This window comes from Ziziphus jujuba, chromosome 9, assembly GCF_031755915.1.
Source record: "Ziziphus jujuba cultivar Dongzao chromosome 9, ASM3175591v1".
Lineage (NCBI taxonomy): Eukaryota > Viridiplantae > Streptophyta > Magnoliopsida > Rosales > Rhamnaceae > Ziziphus > Ziziphus jujuba.
In genome coordinates, this window is record NC_083387.1 from 28,885,571 (window position 1) to 28,905,979 (window position 20,409).

Sequence of the window (20,409 nt, forward strand, 5' to 3'; positions counted from 1 at the left end):
AACATGTGTATAAATTGAAGATCGTACGTAGAGAAAACATAATAAAAATTCTGCTTTCATATAAGCTTTTTTGCTCATGTACTTCTCTAATCACATGGTATTCAATGAAATAACTTACTTCCATAATTAATTAAACATGAATCCTAATAAATATTTCTCTATGCAGACTATACATAACCTTAATTTATCCCTTTAGTTTTTTACTATGCAAATATATATATATATATAATAAATCCATATTAATATTCTAAAGTTGAAGGAATTAAAACAAAGTTACCTTCACAAGTTTAAAGCTGATAAAAAAATTAAAAAAAAGTAAAAATTTTATAGCATCGTCCTGTTCGATTTGAAATAAATGCCTTACATTTATAAAATTATAGTTTCCTTACTTAATACAAAAACTTAATATTTGTCAAACATCAGAATTTGATTCAAACACACTTTTAAAGTACATAGAAGCAAAAACGGAACCCAAAAAAAAAAAAAAAAAAAGCACACTTTTAAAGTACATAGAAGCAAAAACGGAACCCAAAAAAAAAAAAAAAAAAGTCTAAATTACTAGAGTCAACTGCTTGTAAAAAACTACGTAATCCCATAATATCAGAAATTTACTCCAAGTGCTCTATCTGGACCAAGGGACACCTTCCATCTGAAACGTATATACCTGCAAAGGATGTACAATCCACGTCGACAATTCATTATTTTCTCTTATAATTTGATATTTGGCAAATGATGCGTTAATATAAAGTTGGCATATACGTTAAGAAGAACAAATTGACTATTATTAATTAATTTCCTAGCTATAACTAATTATAATATTATGTTAATAGATGCTTTTTTAAATAGAAAACAGTAAATATATGTATTAGTTATTTATTTTGTAATGAGGAAATAATTATATTAGTTTGATATATAAATATTTTAAGGCAGTGAAGGTGTGTTAAGATGAGGAAAACACTAGACAGGTACATATTGTCATGCATCATAGAGAATTGAAGGTGATAAAATAGCTCCCATTAATTATATTTTTATTTTTGAACATTGCAATTATTCCCTGCATATTTTTATTTATTTCATTTAATCCCAATGTCAAGACAACAAGTAATAAAAGAGTGAAATTATCAAAGAGTATAAGTACCTAAGGAAATGAATAACATTCTAAAGACATATAATGTTAGAAGCAATACCTTATAGAAGATGTCACAATTCATTGATTGTTGTAACAACTTGTTATCGTTTCACGGAACCATCTCAGCTTTAGGACTGAAGCCACATAGATCTGGTCTTTGATGCAGTCGAGAAACCTAAAATAACTATGTCTCCATGTCCGATTGAAAATAAGGGAACCACAAAATCCCCAAAAACCTACAATGAATCCAACAGCCATGCCAATGTAAAACCATGACATTTCATGGTCGTCTTTTTTTCTATTCTTTTCAACAACAGTGACTTCACCATTTGTGCTGCAGTTCGGAGTGAGTGGAGGACCACATAGTTTGTTGCCGACAAAGCTGGATGAACTGAAGCTTTGGAGTTGAGTGCCCGTTGGGATCTTTCCACTGAGGTTGTTGTAGGACAAATTCAAATAGCTCAAGAAACTTAAACTCGACATACTTTGAGGGATTTCACCAGAAAGATTGTTCATTGAAAAATCAATGGACTCCAGTTCTCGCATATCACCTATTCTCATAGGAATCTCTCCATCTAAAAGGTTGTTTGACAAATTTAATGAGAGCAGATTTAAGAGATTTGTGATTTCTAAAGGAATGTGTCCTGACAAAGAGTTACCAGACAAGTCTATGATATTTACAAATTCTAGTGTATTAGTGTATTCAATTGGCTTGCCTTTAATCAGGAGTAATGCAGCCTCCACGTAAGAAGCGTTACCAACCTCCACGAAAGAAGCGCTACCAAACATCATGTAATAAGCGCTACCACTCCTAGACAGATTGTACCCAAAGCCAAGAGATTCAGCCCTTTTTATTGCCATAATAGAGAAATTGTTAAAACATTTTGGTATTGGGCCGGACAGATTGTTGTTTGAAAGATCCAAGATTTGAAGTGAATTGAGAGCACATAGTTCATCAGGTATATGACCGTGGAACTCATTGAAGCCAGCAATAAGAAACCTCAACTTTGAAGGACTTGTTCCAAGCCAAGTAGGAACGTTTCCCCCAAATTTATTCCCACTAAGATCAAGAGTAACTAAATTAATACAATTCTGTAAAACAGAAAGAGATAATATTCCAGATAAGTTGTTACCACGGAGATGCAACGATTGAAGAAAAATTAACGAACCGAAGGATGAAGGAATACCACCACCAAAGCTATTGTAATTTAAATATAAGACTTGTATATTTTTCCATTTGCTCCAACAGTTGGGTAATTTTCCTGACAACCGATTTTTGGCAAGATCGAGAGCTATCATATTCATTGGCTCACTTGGTGAGCTACACAAGAATTGAGAAATGGATCCTGAAAGTAGATTATCAGAAAGATCTAGTTTATACACCTTGGAAGATACCAAAGGCAAGGGCCCCTCGAAGTGGTTTTGGCTCAGGTCGATTTTTGAGTACTCCTGCGTCCCCATATCTGTCAAATTGGGAATCCTTCCATGCATTTGATTTTGAGAAAGATCTAAATATTGTAATTCTGAAGAGAAGTTGAAAATCCAAGCGGGAAGAACATCTGCAAGACTTGTGTTGGATAAAACCAAATAAGAAAGGCTCTTTTGTGACCGTACCCACATTGGCAATTTTGGGCCCAAATGGCAGGAGCCCATAGATAAATCTACAAGTTGAAAAGGAGGAACCCAATCCTGACCTACTTTCAAAGTTAATGGGTTATCAGATGCAAAAAAATATCTCAGACTTGTTGTATTAGCAAAGTGAGCCTCCGAAACGATGCCTTCTATCTGATTCTTGTCAATGTCTAAACCTTCCAAATTAACAAGCTGCCCCAAAGATTCAGGTAGAGTTTCACTAATATGATTATTAGCAAGGGACACAGTTGTCAAAGAGGAAAGATTTCCCAATGATGCTGGAATTGGACCAGAAATTGAATTATAAGATAGCTCAAGATGGGTCAGAGAGGAAAGATTTCCCAATGATGCTGGAATTGGACCAGAAATTGAATTAGAATATAGCTCAAGATGGGTCAGAGAGGAAAGATTTCCCAATGATGCTGGAATTGGACCAGAAATTGAATTAGAAGATAGCTCAAGATAGGTCAGAGAGGAAAGATTTCCCAATGATGCTGGAATTGGACCAGAAATTGAATTAGAAGATAGATCAAGAGCGGTCAGAGAGGAAAGATTTCCCAATGATGCTGGAATTGAACCAGAAATTGAATTAGAAGATAGAGGAAGAAAGGTCAGAGAGGAAAGATTTCCAAATGATGCTGGAATTGGACCAGAAATTGAATTATAAGATAGATCAAAATAGGTCAGAGTTTTGAACTGCCCAATTTTATTGGTTAAAGGACCATATATTTGACTATCCGTAAGTCTCAAAACCTGTAAGCTATCAGAAAGACATCCGGAGCAACTATCTAGGATTTGGGATATGGATCGATTCCATGTGTTGCCTGACAGATCAATTTCTTTTAATTTGCAAAGTTGAGCTATGGATGATGTTGGCAAGTCTCCTTGTAGCTCATTCTCTGACAGATCAAGTGTAATGATAGATGTCATATTTTTTATTTCACTTGATATTGTACCTCTCAATTGATTCTCTTGAAGGTTGAGAATCTCCAAATGGCTTAAACTATATAACCAGCTGGGTATTGAGGTATTAAAAAAGTTCCCAGAAAGATCAAGGTGCACAAGGGAAGTTAAGTTTTGAATATCTTCAGGGATGGGACCTCTAAATTCATTGTAGCTAAGGATGAGAACCTCCAAATGACTTAAACTATATAACCAGCTGGGTATTGAGGTATTAAAAAAGTTATAAGAAAGATCAAGGTGCACAAGGGAAGTTAAGTTTTGAATATCTTCAGGGATGGGACCTCCATTTCCAGATGTAATATTACTTAGATAAAGAGAAGTCAAACTTCTCAAATTGCAAACCCATGGTGGAATATTGTTTCCTAAATAGTTATAGGAAAGATCAAGAAGGGATAGAGATGAAAAATTGACATGATATATTGGACGAAAAATGAAGTTCAAATTGCAGAAGCTTAAGCGCAGGACTTCCAAAGAAGGGAGTGAATTTGTTACCTCCAACCAATCAGATGCTTCTTCAAGATCAACCCTACTCATGTCTAGGTACCGCAACGAAGAAAGTTGAGAAAGCCATTGAAGATTCTTAGCATATGCGTGGACCACAGGATCATTGATTACTGTGTATACATAGTTAAGATCAAGAGAGTGTAAATTTGTGAGGTTTCCAAGTTGATGAGGAATCATTCCATTGAAATGAGTTCCAGAGAGATTAAGATATCTTAAACTCACTAAAGATCCAAGGAATTCTGGAATTCGGGCTCCTCCAATATCACTGTTGCTAAGATCCAAGTGTCGTAGATGCTTCAAATCCACCAAAGAAGGGTTTATCTCACCACTCAACGGCTTTGTATCATAAAATTTCCAAGGTTTAGGATCACCAAGGAGGAGCTTGTGAACATGATGAGGAGTGAGCTCGGAGCAGACAACGCCAGACCAGTTACAACAGTCGTCGCCAACCCAGGAGGCCAAGCGGAGGGCAGGATCATGGAGATCATGCTTGAAGCTGAGAAGAGCTTGTCTCTCACTTGGGATGCAACTGAAATTAGAAGAGGAGGCATTGCAGAATATAGAATTATTATGGAGGATGAAAAATCCAAAGAAAATAATAAAAGCAGGAGCAGCAGCAGCAGGAGGTATCGTGAAGAAATGCATGGCTTGCAAGAACTAACAAAAAAGCAGGGGAATGGAAATGGAAATGATAATGGAATGGATGATGGATTGACGGGATTGTGGGTTGTTTTTGATAATAAATATATCATCAAATTACACTGCTCTGTCCCCACACGGAAAATATTCACGGCACGTATTTGGCACGCCTTACAAAGGGGGGACAGGACTGAAGACTGATGCATGTTTTTTTTTTTTTTTTTTTTAAATTTTTCCTCTGGCAGCGTGGACATGGAGAATATTGAAAAGTCTTTGTGAAAATTCAAAGCATGTGCAATTGGCACGCCTGAGTAAGGGAGAGTGGACATATAAGTTAGTCATAGCTTCTGTGTTTTTGATTTTTAGCTTTCTGTGTTTGATGTGGCATTCTGCTTTTTTGAAAATATATCATTACACTCCTCTGCGGGCACACCGAGAATGTTCACGCCACGTGTTCGGCACGCCTCACAAAAGGGGGAAAGGACTGGATGCTTTGCTATTCCTTTTCTCTTTTTTTATTTTTATTTTTTCCTATCCGTAAAATCTTTTTTTTTTTAATTTATTTATTTTTTTAAGGTTTTCAACAAAATTCTTAATATTACACTGCTCTGTCCCCACACGGAAAATATTCACGGCACGTATTTGGCACGCCTTACAAAGGGGGGAAAGGACTCATAAATTGACTTGTTCAAGCTGAAGCAACTGCCTTATATTTACAAATATATAGTTCCCTAACTAATTTATGTAGTATAATAATTTTCCAAAAATAAGAATTTGATCCCAATACACTTTTGAAAAAGAAGCAAAGAAAAAACAGAGAAAATTCTTCAATCATAGACCAAAGGTAAGCTTCCATCCGAAGTATACATAGATTTACTCAACCTGCAAGGAAAATATCATCTACATTATCAACTTTTAAGTGCTGAACAAATCAAAGTTTGATGCTTCAAGTGGACATGAATGGTCCATGAATTAATCCAAGTCCTTTTAGGAAGAAATTTCCTCTGATGTTGACGTCGCAATACCTTTCATGACTTGATATGTTATGAATATACATGATTCTCAATTTTTATATGGTTGTAAGTTCAATTTTTTTTTTTCATATTATTTTTCCAATAAAACTCATGGTGATTTTGTTTTGATAAACTTTTTATGTACATATGATTTTAAATAACTTCGTCAAAGTAGTTGGGTTGTTTCTTAATGATATCTCTATTATAATATACATGTTTTCTTCTTCTCAAATGAAATCAAAGCACACTTCCCAAAGTAGGAAAAAAACAAAGAAAACTATGCTATCGTGACAGAGCTCCTAACCACAAATGTAAAATCTTCTATATGCACTCGTGATAAAAAAAATTTATGGCATTAAATTTTGCAGCTAATTAAAAAAACACGTAATTACTTTTGTTTTATTTTTGGCGAATCAAGTCAATGAGTACTTGTGCAATAAATATAGTGACAAATAGCTACAAACATATTTTATTATCAAAATTATATTGTTGCCACTAAAATAAGTCTATAAGGAATTTGAGTGATCTGAATTAAGTTATACGGTTATAAATATATTATGGATGATTATGAAAATTGGAAGGAATCCAAGTCTTTGATGCTTAATGTGGACATGAATGGTCCACCCATAGATATGTCATGGGCACAAATGTGTGTTGTCCGTTCATAAACTTGCATGAAGAAGTTATCTTTCTTTTTTTTTCTTTTTTTTTTTTAAAACATAATTCTCAAAAATTTCTTAAGGTCATATTTCCATGTTACATTAAGTATAGGATCATTAATTTTATCAAAATCTTCACAAATTTTGGAGTTGTTATACTGCTATAAATTTTTCAATTCACATTACAGCTGCCATTGCTGAACATATGGAACTATTAATGGATAGGAGCATGAAAACACCAAGAAAAAGATAGGTAAACGTGCACATTGTGTTTGCTTTTGAAGAGTGTTGTCCATTTCCCAACTCCAAAGTCTTCTGAATTAAGTTATACGTTAAAAATTTGTATACACATTTTGGATGATTATGAAGATTTATAGAGAATTTGACCAAGTCTTTGATGGTTAAGACAATTTATAGAGAATCTAACCAAATCTTTCACGGTTAAATTGTGGACATAAATGTTCGATGGATTTGTCTTGGTCATGCATATTGTCCAATATCTAACAACTTAATGTTAGATTCTAAAGCACAAATTAATTAATTTTGTTGGACTATTGACCATTCCATACCTTTCAAACTTTGCAATTGTATTGATTGTCAGATCACGTTAAGTTTATTGTCTCTTTTAATTTATGTTCTATGTTTATGTTGTGTGTTTTTATGCTTGCAATTGAAATCTCTGATTTTATTACATCTCAAGATCTTAAACGAATTAGGAGAAGTGCATAATTCAACACTCGAATCAAGCTTGAAATAATGATTTTGGTTGTGGCAGTTGCTTCTCATTTCTTTGATATATCATGAGTTCCATTTATCAATATTTAGATTGACATCATTTTAATGATTGGGATGATATGGAAAAATTAACCATTTTATAACCAATGTGTTATTTAATTCAATATGGATGATGAAAAATCCAAAGAAACTAATGGCAGCAGCAAGTATTGTAAAATCCATAGCTTGCAACAAAAAGGAGGGGAATGGGAATGATGGAATGGATCGCATTCTGCTTTTTTGGGAAGGGAGACAGGACATAAATCAGTCATAGCTTGTGTTTTTTATTGTTAGCTTGTGTTTGATGTAGCATTTTCATGGGATATATGTAGAAAAATCTCATTTGTTTCAGCAAATAAAATAAAATAAAATCCCATTTGAATTGATTGCGCCAAACAGACCGAAAAACATTTTCTTCCTTTCATTTTTTCAATTTCTTTTTTCTTTTTTTAATTAATTAATTATTTTTTATTTTTATCTTTTTATTTTCCTCTAAATTTTTTTTTTCTTTTTTCCCTTTATATTTGTTTTTTCTCCTTTTTTTAATTTCTTTTTTTTTCCCCTTCTTTATTTTTGTTTTTATGATGCGACTATTGCTTTTTACTACTTTGATATCATGTGTTACATGTTTTGTCAAATGTGTCACTCTAGTTTTTTGATCATATTATTTTTTCCAACATACATAAATCAAAATGGATTTAAAAAGAAAATTCACTCTGAATGATTAGTGTTTTTTTTTTTTTTGGGTAACTTTGCAGTATATGTTTTTTTACTGTTAAGTCGCATCAAAGTAAAGCAAGTGGGCTTTTAGTTAATCTTATGAATATTATTCAGCACCTTTTGGTGCTTGATTTTAATATGAAAATATGAGTTTTCCCTCATTGAGTCCCCACAACTTTGAATATTCCCTTGGGGGAAAAAAAAAAAAAAAAAAACACCAAGATGAATATATGAAAAGTTTTGTGAATATGTGATTTATTTTAATTTGCCGAATAATAGCTTTGTAATGTGTGAATGAAATATGCATCGAGTTGCAATAGGTAATTCGTTATTAATATAAAAAAAAATCATGATAAATTCCTGCATACATACTAAAATATGATAGACTTTTTAGCTTATTGAAAGTTTTTTTGTTATAAATATAAGAATTTTTAAAAATTAATTAAAGTTGTAATAAAAAATTTATTATATAAAGTGGTTGTCAAATTCAATATTTAAAACTAAAATTTTGTGAAACAAATTAATTGTTTATAAACTTCTTCAGACGCCCTGCCTCTAATTCTATATAGTTTTTCAATTTAGTTTAGATTCATATATGCTAGACCACCTTTTATTTCGTATAACAAGTACTCCCAAAAAAAAAAAAAAAATCAAATACTTTATATAGGTGGTCAAAATCTATAACTTATAAAGAGCATCAGCCAATCAAAAAGTGAACAAACAAAAACTTGTAAAATATATTTGTTTACGCATACGTAGTAGGCTAAAATCATCATGATCAATGCAAATCAATTTAGCATCATGCTACTTAAACAAAGTTAATTTATATGTACATATATATAGCATATATAAAATATTTAGTTCCTCTAATTTTCTATTTCACATGCCATATGAAGGGCAAACATAGCTATAGTAAGTAGTTGTCTTGTCCAACTTAAACCAATTATACATTATGCTTTTTTGGTTTCAGATCATTTACAACCTTATACGCAAGAGTGGGAGCTATATCAACTGAGCCAACTTTATTTTGGCAATTAACTATATATGATACAATATTTAACAATGTTGATATAGCATGTTGCTTAGCTTATCTTATTGTGCATGATAATAATGTGACACTATATGCTAAAGAGCAATGATACACATTAATTTTTTTAATTAAAATTTTGGCAAATAATGGTGTGCCAATATATAAGTGGTTGATAGATTATTGATGTCCTTCTATTGTGAGAGGAAAAACCAATTATATATGCCAACTCATTGTTCACTAAATTTTGGTTAACAAATTTAGTAAGTGTATAATTACTGTATATTAAATGGCTGCAAAAAAAATGCATAAATTTTCATTTAAAAGAAAAATCCAATGTGATTTCCATAGTATATGATAATTTAATTAACTGTCAATAATGAATTTACATAGTATATGACAATTTAATTAGCTGTCAATAATGAGTTTGTTTTCCTATACTAAGTTTTTATAGTACTAAAAAATAAAAAAATTAATATTACCATCTATGATTTATCAATAATACTTGTACATAGCCAACCACAAGATGAGTTAGCCACTAAATTATAAGTGCAATATTTAATTATTAAATATAATTCACATATTTAATATTATATTGCAGAAAACAATTGTTACTACATTATCAGAATTTGATCCACTACACTATACTTTTAAAATGTCTAAGCTGTTCATAATATGTGTGTGTTTTCCTGTAGTCTGCATCCGGATCATGCAATTTCTATCAAATTTCTAATACGAACACCTCTTTGGACACTTTTAAAATGTCTAAGTTGTTCATAATATGTGTGTGTTTTCCTGTAGTCTGCATCCGGATCATGCAATTTCTATCAAATTTCTAATACGAACACCTCTTTGGAGAGAGAGAGAGAGAGAGAGAGAGAGAAGTTTAATACATACATACATATATATATATATATATATATTTTTTTTCCCTGAATAATAGCTTGGTTCAAAAAGAAATTTAATTAACCTTATCAATATAAAAGTAAATCCAAATAAATTCCTGCATGCATACTTAAATTTATAGGCTAGCTTTTTAGCTAAGTGGAAGTTAGTTTATGAGCAGGGAATACTGGATTTGAGAGAATCCTGCTGTTGGAGAGTGCTGTTCATTTTCCCTGCAAGAAAATCAGGGAATCTTCTGCTTGCATGGAGATTCAAAAATCTTCTTCGTAAGTGGAAATTCAAAAAGTCTATGAAGACTTATTTGAGTGCACCAAAATAACGTGTACCTAAAGGTCTTCAATCTTTTAGGGGGAGGGTGTGATTTGAGGGGTTGATTTTCTTCTGATTTTGATGTGACAGTTGTTTTCCATTACTTTCCTATCATATTCGCCATCCATCAATAATTTACTTATTAATTTTTACTATTTAATTAATTAATTAGAGAATGGAGAAATGACAGCATGTTATATCCAATGTTTCAATCCCGTGCGTTATTCTAATTCAAAATTGGTTACATATTAATTATTATGGGAAAAAAAAAAAATACTAAAAGAGCTTGCCTCTTGCTCTGCTCTGATGCAACTCGAATTTGAGGTGCCACTGCAAGATAGGAGTATCTAGAACCTGAAGAAAATAGTACTTGAAATTGTAATATGATCATAGAACCATCCATGGCCATGCAAAATTTTAAAAGTAGCTAGCCTTGCAAGAAAGTAGGAATTAATGAATAAGTGAGTTTGTATGATTTTAGAGAGTGCTGGCCATATAAACTCCAAATTAGTCTCCTGCATAGAGACTAAAAAGTATTCTATGAAGAATGCGAGACCAAATTATACGGTAAAAATTTATACGCATATATTTTGAAAAACGATTAAAGATTATTGATAGAGAATTCAAATCTATTATTTATGTGGATATAAAATGGTCCATGGATTTGTGGCGTGGTCAATGGTCATGCAAGTTGTCCATCCCCTCATCAACTTGTATGAAAGAAGTTTCTAAGTCTTCTTTGTGTCTTTTTGGCGTCTCCGAAGAAATTTCTTCTGATTTTAATGTGTTCCAACCTCCAACCATTAAATTTGGATGACAGAAAAAATTAACCAGTTTTCTTTTAATTTTGTGGGACATGATTCAGCACCTGTTGAGGGCTTGATTTTGGTCAGAAAATGTATGTGAGCTGTAAACGACCTCTGTGTTTTCGTGCAGTGCATTGGTTTATGGTGTACTATTGATGTGAGTAGGCTGTACTATAAAGAAAATTGGTTATTGACCTCACATGTTTCTATTTATATTTGGTATCACACTTTCAAGCAAGATACTGTTAATGTTCCCTTTCCATTCAGAATTTCAAATAAAATTGATGATTAAAAATCTCATAAAACTCCAAAGTGTTATCGTTGAAGTTCTATTACTAATTGTATCTCAGCAAACATTTAAACTTTAATGAATTAAGTTATGTTTCTTTTATTTTGATCATATGAATTAAATTATGTTGAAATTAAATATATTGATGTAACAAATATTGAGAATATTATTAAGAGATAAACTATGTTATAGCATGGAGCGTTTTTTTATTTTTATATTCATATATATCCTTTTATACTTTTTGTTTTTATTTTTTCTTATCCCTAAAATCTTTTATTTTTTTTTTTAATTTTTCAACAAAATTCTGAATCCTATTTATTTAAATAAATAAAAATAATAATAAATATGCTCAGTTCTTTTTTTTTTAATTTATTTATTTTTTTAAGGTTTTCAACACAATTCTTAATTCTATTTCTTAAAAAAATACAATAATAATAATAAATATGCTCATACCTGGGTGTTTCTTTTTTAAAATTTTTTTCTTTATTTTTTGTTTGGTTTTTCAACAAAATTCTGAATCCTATTTTTTTAAAAAAAATAAAAATAATAATAAATATTCTCATAGTTATTTTATTTTATTTTATCTATGCCTTCCTTTTTTTTACAGTGTCATTTTTTTGTTTTTGACGTTCTTCCATTTTCTTTCCAGTCTTTCTTATTTTTCTTTATTTTTTTCGTCACTTTTTTTTTTTAGGTTTTTTTTCTTTTATTTTCGTTTTTTTTTCATTTCTTTTTTCTTATCTTTTTTTAATTTCTTCATTTCTTTATTTACTTTTATTTTTTTGTTTTCCTCTAAATTATTGTTTTTATTTTTTCCATTTATATTTGTTTTTTCTCCTCTTTTAATTTCTTTTTTTTTCTCGTTTCTTTCTAACCTTTACATACATGCTTGAATTGTTTTATTTTTTCTTAATTTTTCATGACAGTATAAACAAAAATTATATATTGGAAATTTTCTTGATGTCTAGTACATACAATTTTGATAATTTATATCAATAAAGTATTATTAATATGTCTTAAAGAACTTTAACAGCTACCTTCTTTACCATGTTTGAGCTATGAATGCCTAATCATAGCATAACTACATGCAGCATGGCACTCGAAAAAAAAACCTATATGCAGCATATAATAAGCAGGAATGTCTATTTTACAACAACGAGGCAGTCATTTAATTTAGAAGTTTGATGACTGCTTTTCTTTGAAAGGGGTTCATGTCCTAGATTTTTCTTTTATGCACTTTTTTCTGGTTTTATCCTTTTTAATGTGGTTCATCTCCTAGTTTTGCATTTGATTATGTTGTTAGTAGCTGATTGAGGCATTTCAACTTGTTTTGTAACTAGAATTCATGCATATTGTATAGTGGATGTAGTTTCAGTTATTATGCATAATCTGCTAATGTCATTAATTTTATAAATATGTTTATATTTATGTATGATTTTCTGGTTTATATTTAGGATACAAAATTTTATCACTTCTTCATTTTTTTTAGATATGGAGAACTTGTACATTTTTTTTACTTGAGTAACAGTTAGTTATTTTTACGTATTATATTTTGCCAATTTGATTAACATATTAATGAATTTTATGTTGAATTGATTCTAATATTTTGTTCATATAAGTTTTATATGTTGTTTTATACAATAATAAATTTTTTGAAAAGGAAATTGTTAGCTATAAAAATAATTTTAGCCATGAACATTATCTGTAACTAAAAGAACATTTGGTCACGGACTATAATTGTGACTTTTATTATTTTGGTCATGGAACTCATACTTTTCATGACTAAAACTTTTTAATCATGTGGTTTTGGTTACAGCTTCATAACGGCCAATCTTTGTGACTAAAACCTTTAGTTATGAACTTTTGCCATGAACAAAAAAGCTTTTTCTGGTAGTGGCATAGGTTAATTAGATAAACCTTTTAATTAGTTTGCTAGTTTAAATCAATTTGCTCAATTAAAAAATAAATATTTTATGTGGTAAATTTTGCAAGTGTTAATTAGTAGTACTTAAAATTTGTTAGAGATGTCAAATAATCACAAAGAAAAGAAAGAAAGACAAAATAAAATAAAAAAACCAAAAGCGAAAACAACCAAAAAAAAAAAAAAAAAAAAGGAGGGGAGGCGGGGGGGAGGAACAATACAATTTAAAACTACGTATAATTTGGTATTTATATTTTGTTGTTATTTTTTTGATTTTATCATTTATTTTTATCCTTTAAATTTGTAGTTAATTGTGATATCGGACAAACTCTAACAATCATTAACTCAAACTCTAACTATCATTAACTCATACTAACAAATATTTGAGTTAAGCAAATTATACACAACAAGCTAGAGAGAAAAAAAAAAAGAAAAAGAAGAGGAACCACATTACTAGAGGATACTTACATTTCTAATATTTGGAAGTTTGTTCTGGTCTACGTTGAAAACTTCCCCATACTATAAGGTGCGTTTAGCAGGTACAATCCTAGCCGCATTGTACTAAAAGACACAATACAATATTTGACATAGAAATATCCTGCACAAACGCGCATTTTTTATGCTGGCCATGGTGTATAATTTATATACGGCTGAAACAAATGTGTGCCTGGCTTTTATTTTATTTTTTTATTTTTATTTTTATTTGTTGTTGACAGTAGGGCTTGTCTTCAACAACTCCCTAGATTGTTTAATGGGAATGTCCGTGGGTAAGAACCCATAGAAAAGAGCACTAGCTATTGTAACATGAATAGATGATATAAGCACATTCTACTTTTGGAGAGTGGTGTCCATATACACTTCTAAAGTCTACTGATTCAAAAGTCTTGGTGGGGATCCAAAAAGTAGAAATCTATATGCATATTTTGGATGATTATTAATTATTGATGAAGAATCAAAGTTTTTGATGCTTCAACTATTAAATTAGCAATGATCCCAAAAGGCCATGAATAATCCTGGAAGAAGTTGCTTTGAAAATGCTTTCAAGACTTTTCTTTTTATTTCGATCTGGCAGTTGCTTTTCATTAATTTCCATCCATCAATAAGTTACATCATTCTCAATATTTGTTTAATGGTTGTTGTGGCCATGAATTTCTATCAGACGAAAATTAAGTTTTAAAATATCTAATTAAATTTACAATATGAATACTTTTTCTAAAAAAAGAAAAGAAAAGAAAAAACTAGATAAACTTTAATATAAATAGTTCTATAGATCTGTAATTTATTTTTTACTTTTCTGAATGACGGTTTCGTAAATGTTTAGATGTATAGGGTTTTAATTAACCGGGAAATCTAGAACTATATATAAGCTAAATTCAGATCGATTACCAATTTGGCATCTTGCTTGTTAGCTACTTGACCGAGTTAATTAATTATTATATACATTTTTAGATAACACATTAATTTACCTTTAATTTTTACTTTACCTGCCACAAGAAGGCATACATATATATGCATGTAACACCCCGTCCCAAATCGCACCGGAATCCGTGCACGTTGACCGAGGTTGACCGTTGACCGTTGACCGAAGGGGTCAAAAGTTGACTTTTTGACTCGGTGGGAATTTCGAGTTGACCAGGGTACCGTGGCGGAGTGCATGACGCCCTGAGTTCGTAGACTAGTAGCACGTCAAAAACGGAGCTACGGTTTGAAAGTTATGGGCAAAACAAGTTGAAGTGTAAACTGTCTAAAAGGTGCCGGGAGTTGACTTTTTCTTGTGATGTAATTGTGAGTTGACTCTTGTATGGTTGTAAAGTACTCGTCGATACGAGTTCATAGACTAGCGGCACGCTTAAATCGGACATGTGGTTAAAAAGTTATGGACGTTTGAAGTTTACCGGATACCGTATTATTTTAATGTTTTTGGGTCGTGAACAGTGAAATGCCACGTGTCAGCTTCTGAGTGGTCCACGTGGCATGAACAGTGTCACACAGGGTTTTAATTTTGAAAAACTCTCGGGGAAGAGAGAGAAAGAGAGAGAAGAGAGAGAAAGAGAGAGAGGAGAGAGAAAGAGAGAAAGAGGACCCGCCGGCCGCCGGTCATTTTCACGTTTTTCCGGCCTAGTTACTGTACACGCGCCGGCCAGCCAGATTGCCCACCTCATTTCCGGCAAAACCTCCAAATTTCACGGCGAACGGCCGCCGGACGCGCCCGGATCGGACGTCCGAAGTTTGGCGGCGATTTTTCCCCTCCACCGCCGGCCACCGCGAATCGGCACTGTTCCGGCCATTTTCCGGCCACACGCGCCTGACAGCCTTGATCCTCTCCTCAAGTCCGGCCTACCCACCAAAAATCACGACCATCGGACCACCGACGCGCCGGGATCGGAGCGTTTTCCGGCGAGGGGTCGAAAATCTTCAAACGGTGATTTCTCCGCCGTCCGACCTCCGTTTTGCTCACCGTCGGTCCCGTTGGATTGCTCTCCTCACGATCTACAAATCTGCAAAATTTCACAGCAAACGGCCACCGTCGGAAATTACTGTTCCGGCGACGGTTGCCGGTGACGTGGCGGCCCGCCGAAAAGTACTGTTCCGGCGAGTACCCCGAAAATTCCGACCAGCTCCAGTCCGCAGTGTTCGACCTCCTGAACCCAAATCCGACTTCCGTTTCCACCAATTCGCGACGGTTTGGGAGAATTGCAAAGCCGAAACCCGAAAAGCTTCCCGATAAAATTCCGACCCCGTCGGGTACGATCATCGGAAATTAAGACCGGATCTGTGATTAGCATCACTCGAGCTTCGATTCGGTATATAATTCGTAAATTTTAGTTATCGTTTGGTGTTCGCTCCTCGGGTACCCATTTGGGGATTACCCGAATAAAATATTAATATTTGTGGTTTTGGTACTGTGGATGTTTTAGGTGCACGTGCAAGTAGCGGAGTCGATCCTGCGGAGGATCTTGATTGAGATACGTGCACAAGGTGAGTGACCCACCTTCAAATTAATTTTGGGAATTTAATTGGTGAATATATAATGTGTGATTTAAATAATTGGAATTTAATTTCTATGTGCCAAATATTTATTTGAATTATTGTGGAATTATTTGTGAATTTATCGGATTTAAGAAAATGTGTATTTCACCAATTTATGCCATGTGGAATTATTTTATGGTTTTGAGGATTTTGAAATTGGTGTGGTTTTAATGGTAAATTGGGCACGATTCGATTTTCAAATATTTCAAGGAAAATATTTGGTTATGTTGGTGATTTCAATTTTTATGAAATATGCCCATAAAATATTATGGGATTTGATTATGATATTTCGAGAAATTATTTATGCTTGGAAAAAATGTGGATATTTGAATTGATGGATTTGGGAGTTGGTGGATTTGAAAATCATGGGATTCATGGTATTAATTATAAGGAAATTGTGGAGAATTTCCCGGTTCAAGCGGATGGATTATGCCCGCTATGTTTATGAAAAATGTGAAATTTGTTTTATAATTTAAATTGTGGATTTTATAATTTTTAGATGCACCGTGCACGTACTGGTGTTCTGATTATGTGATATGGTATATGTGATATGGATATTGTGCACACGGATATGATTAGCGCGCAGGTGGGTGTGAGTAGCGCGCGGTTGATATTATGAGGGTGTCCTGTGGATGCCATCGGAGAGGGCGGCCACCCCCCTTTGGCCGGGACACCAGGTTAGCAGCGGCGCAGTGGGACGCCACGCGACCGTATGCCGGTTTCTCTCTATAACCTCCTGTCTGGCGGTACCTTGGGACGCTGGGTACTGTTGGCGCCACTGGTATATAGTGGGTGCATCAAATGATTTTCAGAACTGTGTTTTAAAAAAAAATAAATAAATAAATAAAATGTTTGGAAACTGAATTGGAATTAAAAATATAATTGTTACCGCTTCTGGTATTTAATTGATGTCTTGGTTTTCGGGAAATATGAATAAAGGGTTTTGTGAAAATGTTTTAAAAGGGGAACCTTTCCAACTGAGAGAATTGTAAGGGTTTTGAGAGACATTATTATTTCCAAATAATTATTATTTATATACCTATTACCGTGGTATGATAGTGTAGAGTAGTAGGGTCGCTCACTGAGATGATTAGCATCTCACACTCTTAAATTCCGTTCCTCTAGGTACCAGGTTGTCGGTGTTCACTCGGAGCGGACTTGATCTTCCTCGCTGTATTTGTTCGCGCAGTACCTTGTTCTTCTTTTACTGCAGTTGTAATATTTCGTTCACTTTTGCTGTATTCTGTATTTTGTAGTACTTCATAAAGCTCTGTATACTGTATGGGACACTTATGTATTTGTATTAATTTGTGGAACCAGTTCGTCGTACTGTGGGAGGAATAAGGGAACAATTATAGAAGTGTGTTTTCAGTGCAGGAAATTTTGTGGTAAGTCCATCCCTTAGGGGAGGTTCTGCCGGATCTTCCACAGAAGGGTCCGGTAGGGTTTCCCTGGGATCAGGGCTTGTCTAGGGTTCCGGTGGGGAACTTTGGACGGGTCCTGACAATGCATATATAGAGCAATACATCCAGATCAATTAAAGTTAAAATAGACAACTAAATCAGAGTATCCTTATAAATTTAAGCCAGATAAAAAGTAAAAATATAGAACTTCAATTTTTCACTTTACAGAGAGAGAGAGAGAGAGAGAGAAAGATTCAGATTAACTAAAATTAAAATAAACCACTAAATCAGAGATAACTTGATAAAATTAAACTAGGTATTAACTAAAAATAAAGTAAAATTTTCTAGCAATTAACTTGTTCAAGCTAAAGCAACTGCCTTACATTTATAAATATATAGTTCCCTAACTAATTTATGAGGTATAATAATTTTCCAAAACTAAGAATTTGATCCCACTACATTTTGAAAAGAAGCAAAGAAAAAATCCTTCAGTCATAGACCAAAGGTCACCTTCCATCTGAAGCATACATACATTTATTCATAACCTGCAAAGAAAATACCATCTACCCTATCAACTTTTTAGTATTGAACAATTAATCAAAATTTTTGATGCTTCAAGTGGACATGAATGGTCCATGGGTTGAACAACTTTCATTTTTTTTGTGGTCCATGAATTAATCCAAGTTTTTTAGGAAGAAATTTCCTTTGATGTTGATGTTGCGGTGCTTTTCATTACTTAATATGTTATCAATATACATGACTCTTAATGTTTAAATGGTTGTATGTTCAATATTTTTTCTTTTCATAGTATTTATTCAATAAAACTCATATTGATTGGATTTTTTTCGAGAAACTTTTTATGTACATCTAATTTTAAATAACTTCGTTGAAGCAGTTTGGGTTGTTTCTTAATGATATCTCTATTATAATATATATGTTACATGTTTTCTTCTTCTTAATTGAAATCAGAGCACACTTCCCAAAGGAAAAAAAAAAAAAAAACTGTGCTACCATGACAAAGCTTCTAACTACAAATGTAAAATCTTCTATATGCACTTGTGATAAATTTTTCTATGGCACTAAATTTTGTAGCTAATAAAAAAAATGTCATTCAAATCATATGAGAACTTCTGTTTTGTTTTTGGTGAATCAAGTCAATAAGAACTTGTGCAATAAATATAGTGAAAAATAGCTACAAACATATTGTATGATCAAAATTATATAGTTGCTGCTAAAATAAATCTATGAAGGATTTGAGTGTCCTGAATTAAATATATGGTTATAAACATATTGTGGATGATTATGAAATTTGGTAAGGAATCCAAGTATTTGATGCTTAATGTGGACATGAATGGTCCATCCATGGATATGTCGTGGTCATGAATGTGTGCTTTCCATTCATAAATTTGCATGAACAGGTTATCTTCTTTTCCTTTCTTTTTTTTATTTTTATTTTTTGTTAAAATATAAATTTCAAAAAATTTTTAAGGTCCATGTTACATTAAGTATAGGATCATTAATTTATCAACATCTTCACAGAATTTGGAAATGTTATACTGCTATAAATTTGTCAACTCATATTAGAGCCGCCACTGCAGAACATATGGAATTATTAACGGATAGGGGTATGAAAAGAACCAAGAAAAAGATAGGTAAACTGCGCGTTGTGTTTGAAGAGTGTTGTCCATATCCCAACTTTAAAGTCGTTTGAATTAAGTTAAATTCCAAAGTCTTCTGAATTAAGTTATACTCCAAAGTCTTCTGAATTAAGTTATACGCTAGAAATTTGTATACACATTTTGGATGATTATGAAAATTTATAGACAATCTGACCAAGTCTTTGATGGTTAAGTTGTGGGCACAAATGTTCGATGGATTTATCTTGGTCATGCATACTCTCCAATATCTAACAACTTTATGTTGGATTGTGAAAGCAAAACTTAATTAATTTTGTTGGACTATTTACCATTGCATACCTTTCAACCTTCCAAATTGTATTGGCTGTCAGATCACGTTAAATTTATTGCCTCTTTTTATGCTTGCAATTGATATCTCTTATTTTATTACATCTCAAGATCTTAAACGAATTAGGAGTAGTGCATAATTCAACACTCGGATCAAGAAGTTTTAATCTTCTTCTTCTTCTTCTTTTTATTTTTTTATATTTTATATATATATCTTGAAATAATGATTTTGGATGTGGCAGTTGCTTTTGATATATCATGAGTTCCATTAATCAATATTTAGATTTATATCATTTTAATGATTGGAATGATATAGAAAAATTAACCATGTCCTGACCCATGTATTGTTCTAATTCAATATGGGTCTAGTATTTCGGTCATAAATATATGTTGATCACTTATTGCAAAATATATTAATTAAAATGGAAAAATTGAACAAACTCATAGTGATTAATTTTTTTGGAGAAACTTTTTCGTACCTTTTATCTTAACCTGGTGAAAGCAGTTTCGCCATGTATTATATGTTTGCTTCTTTTTACTTTAAATTAAGATCAGATCAAAGTAAATGGGTTTCTAGTACTGTTGGATATTATTCAGCACCTTTTTGATACTTTATTTTTTGTCAGAGTTTAAATGTCTCTGGAAAGGGATCATCATGATATATAAAATGCAACATACTAGTGGAGAAAATGCAATTGACCCATTAATTTGCTCTTCTTTA

General features: G+C 32.4%; 2 protein-coding genes across 26 annotated transcripts in view; both read right to left on the bottom strand.

Moving 5' to 3' along the window:
• The window catches only part of LOC107435782 (uncharacterized), a 191,159-nt gene that overhangs the window by 99,535 nt on the left and 71,215 nt on the right, over nt 1-20,409 (bottom strand). The gene's annotated exons all lie outside the window — the stretch shown is intronic.
• On the bottom strand, nt 290-5,336 carry LOC132805434 (receptor-like protein EIX1). 2 transcript variants are annotated; one of them, XM_060820427.1, is made up of 3 exons: nt 4,451-4,587; nt 1,188-4,338; nt 290-664 (listed from the first exon to the last, which is right to left on the bottom strand). In XM_060820427.1, exon 2 carries the CDS (start codon nt 4,256-4,258, stop codon nt 1,208-1,210), a length of 3,051 nt encoding a protein of 1,016 aa, XP_060676410.1. In that variant the 5' UTR covers nt 4,259-4,338; nt 4,451-4,587; the 3' UTR covers nt 290-664; nt 1,188-1,207. The 2 variants fall into 2 exon arrangements, with proteins under 2 accessions (XP_060676410.1, XP_060676409.1); XM_060820426.1 differs by having other exon boundaries at nt 296-664; nt 1,188-5,336.

What these genes read in the sequence shown, in the direction of transcription:
- LOC132805434 (XM_060820426.1), bottom strand. Translation starts at nt 4,873, where the DNA reads ATGCATTTCTTCACGATACCTCCTGCTGCTGCTGCTCCTGCTTTTATT.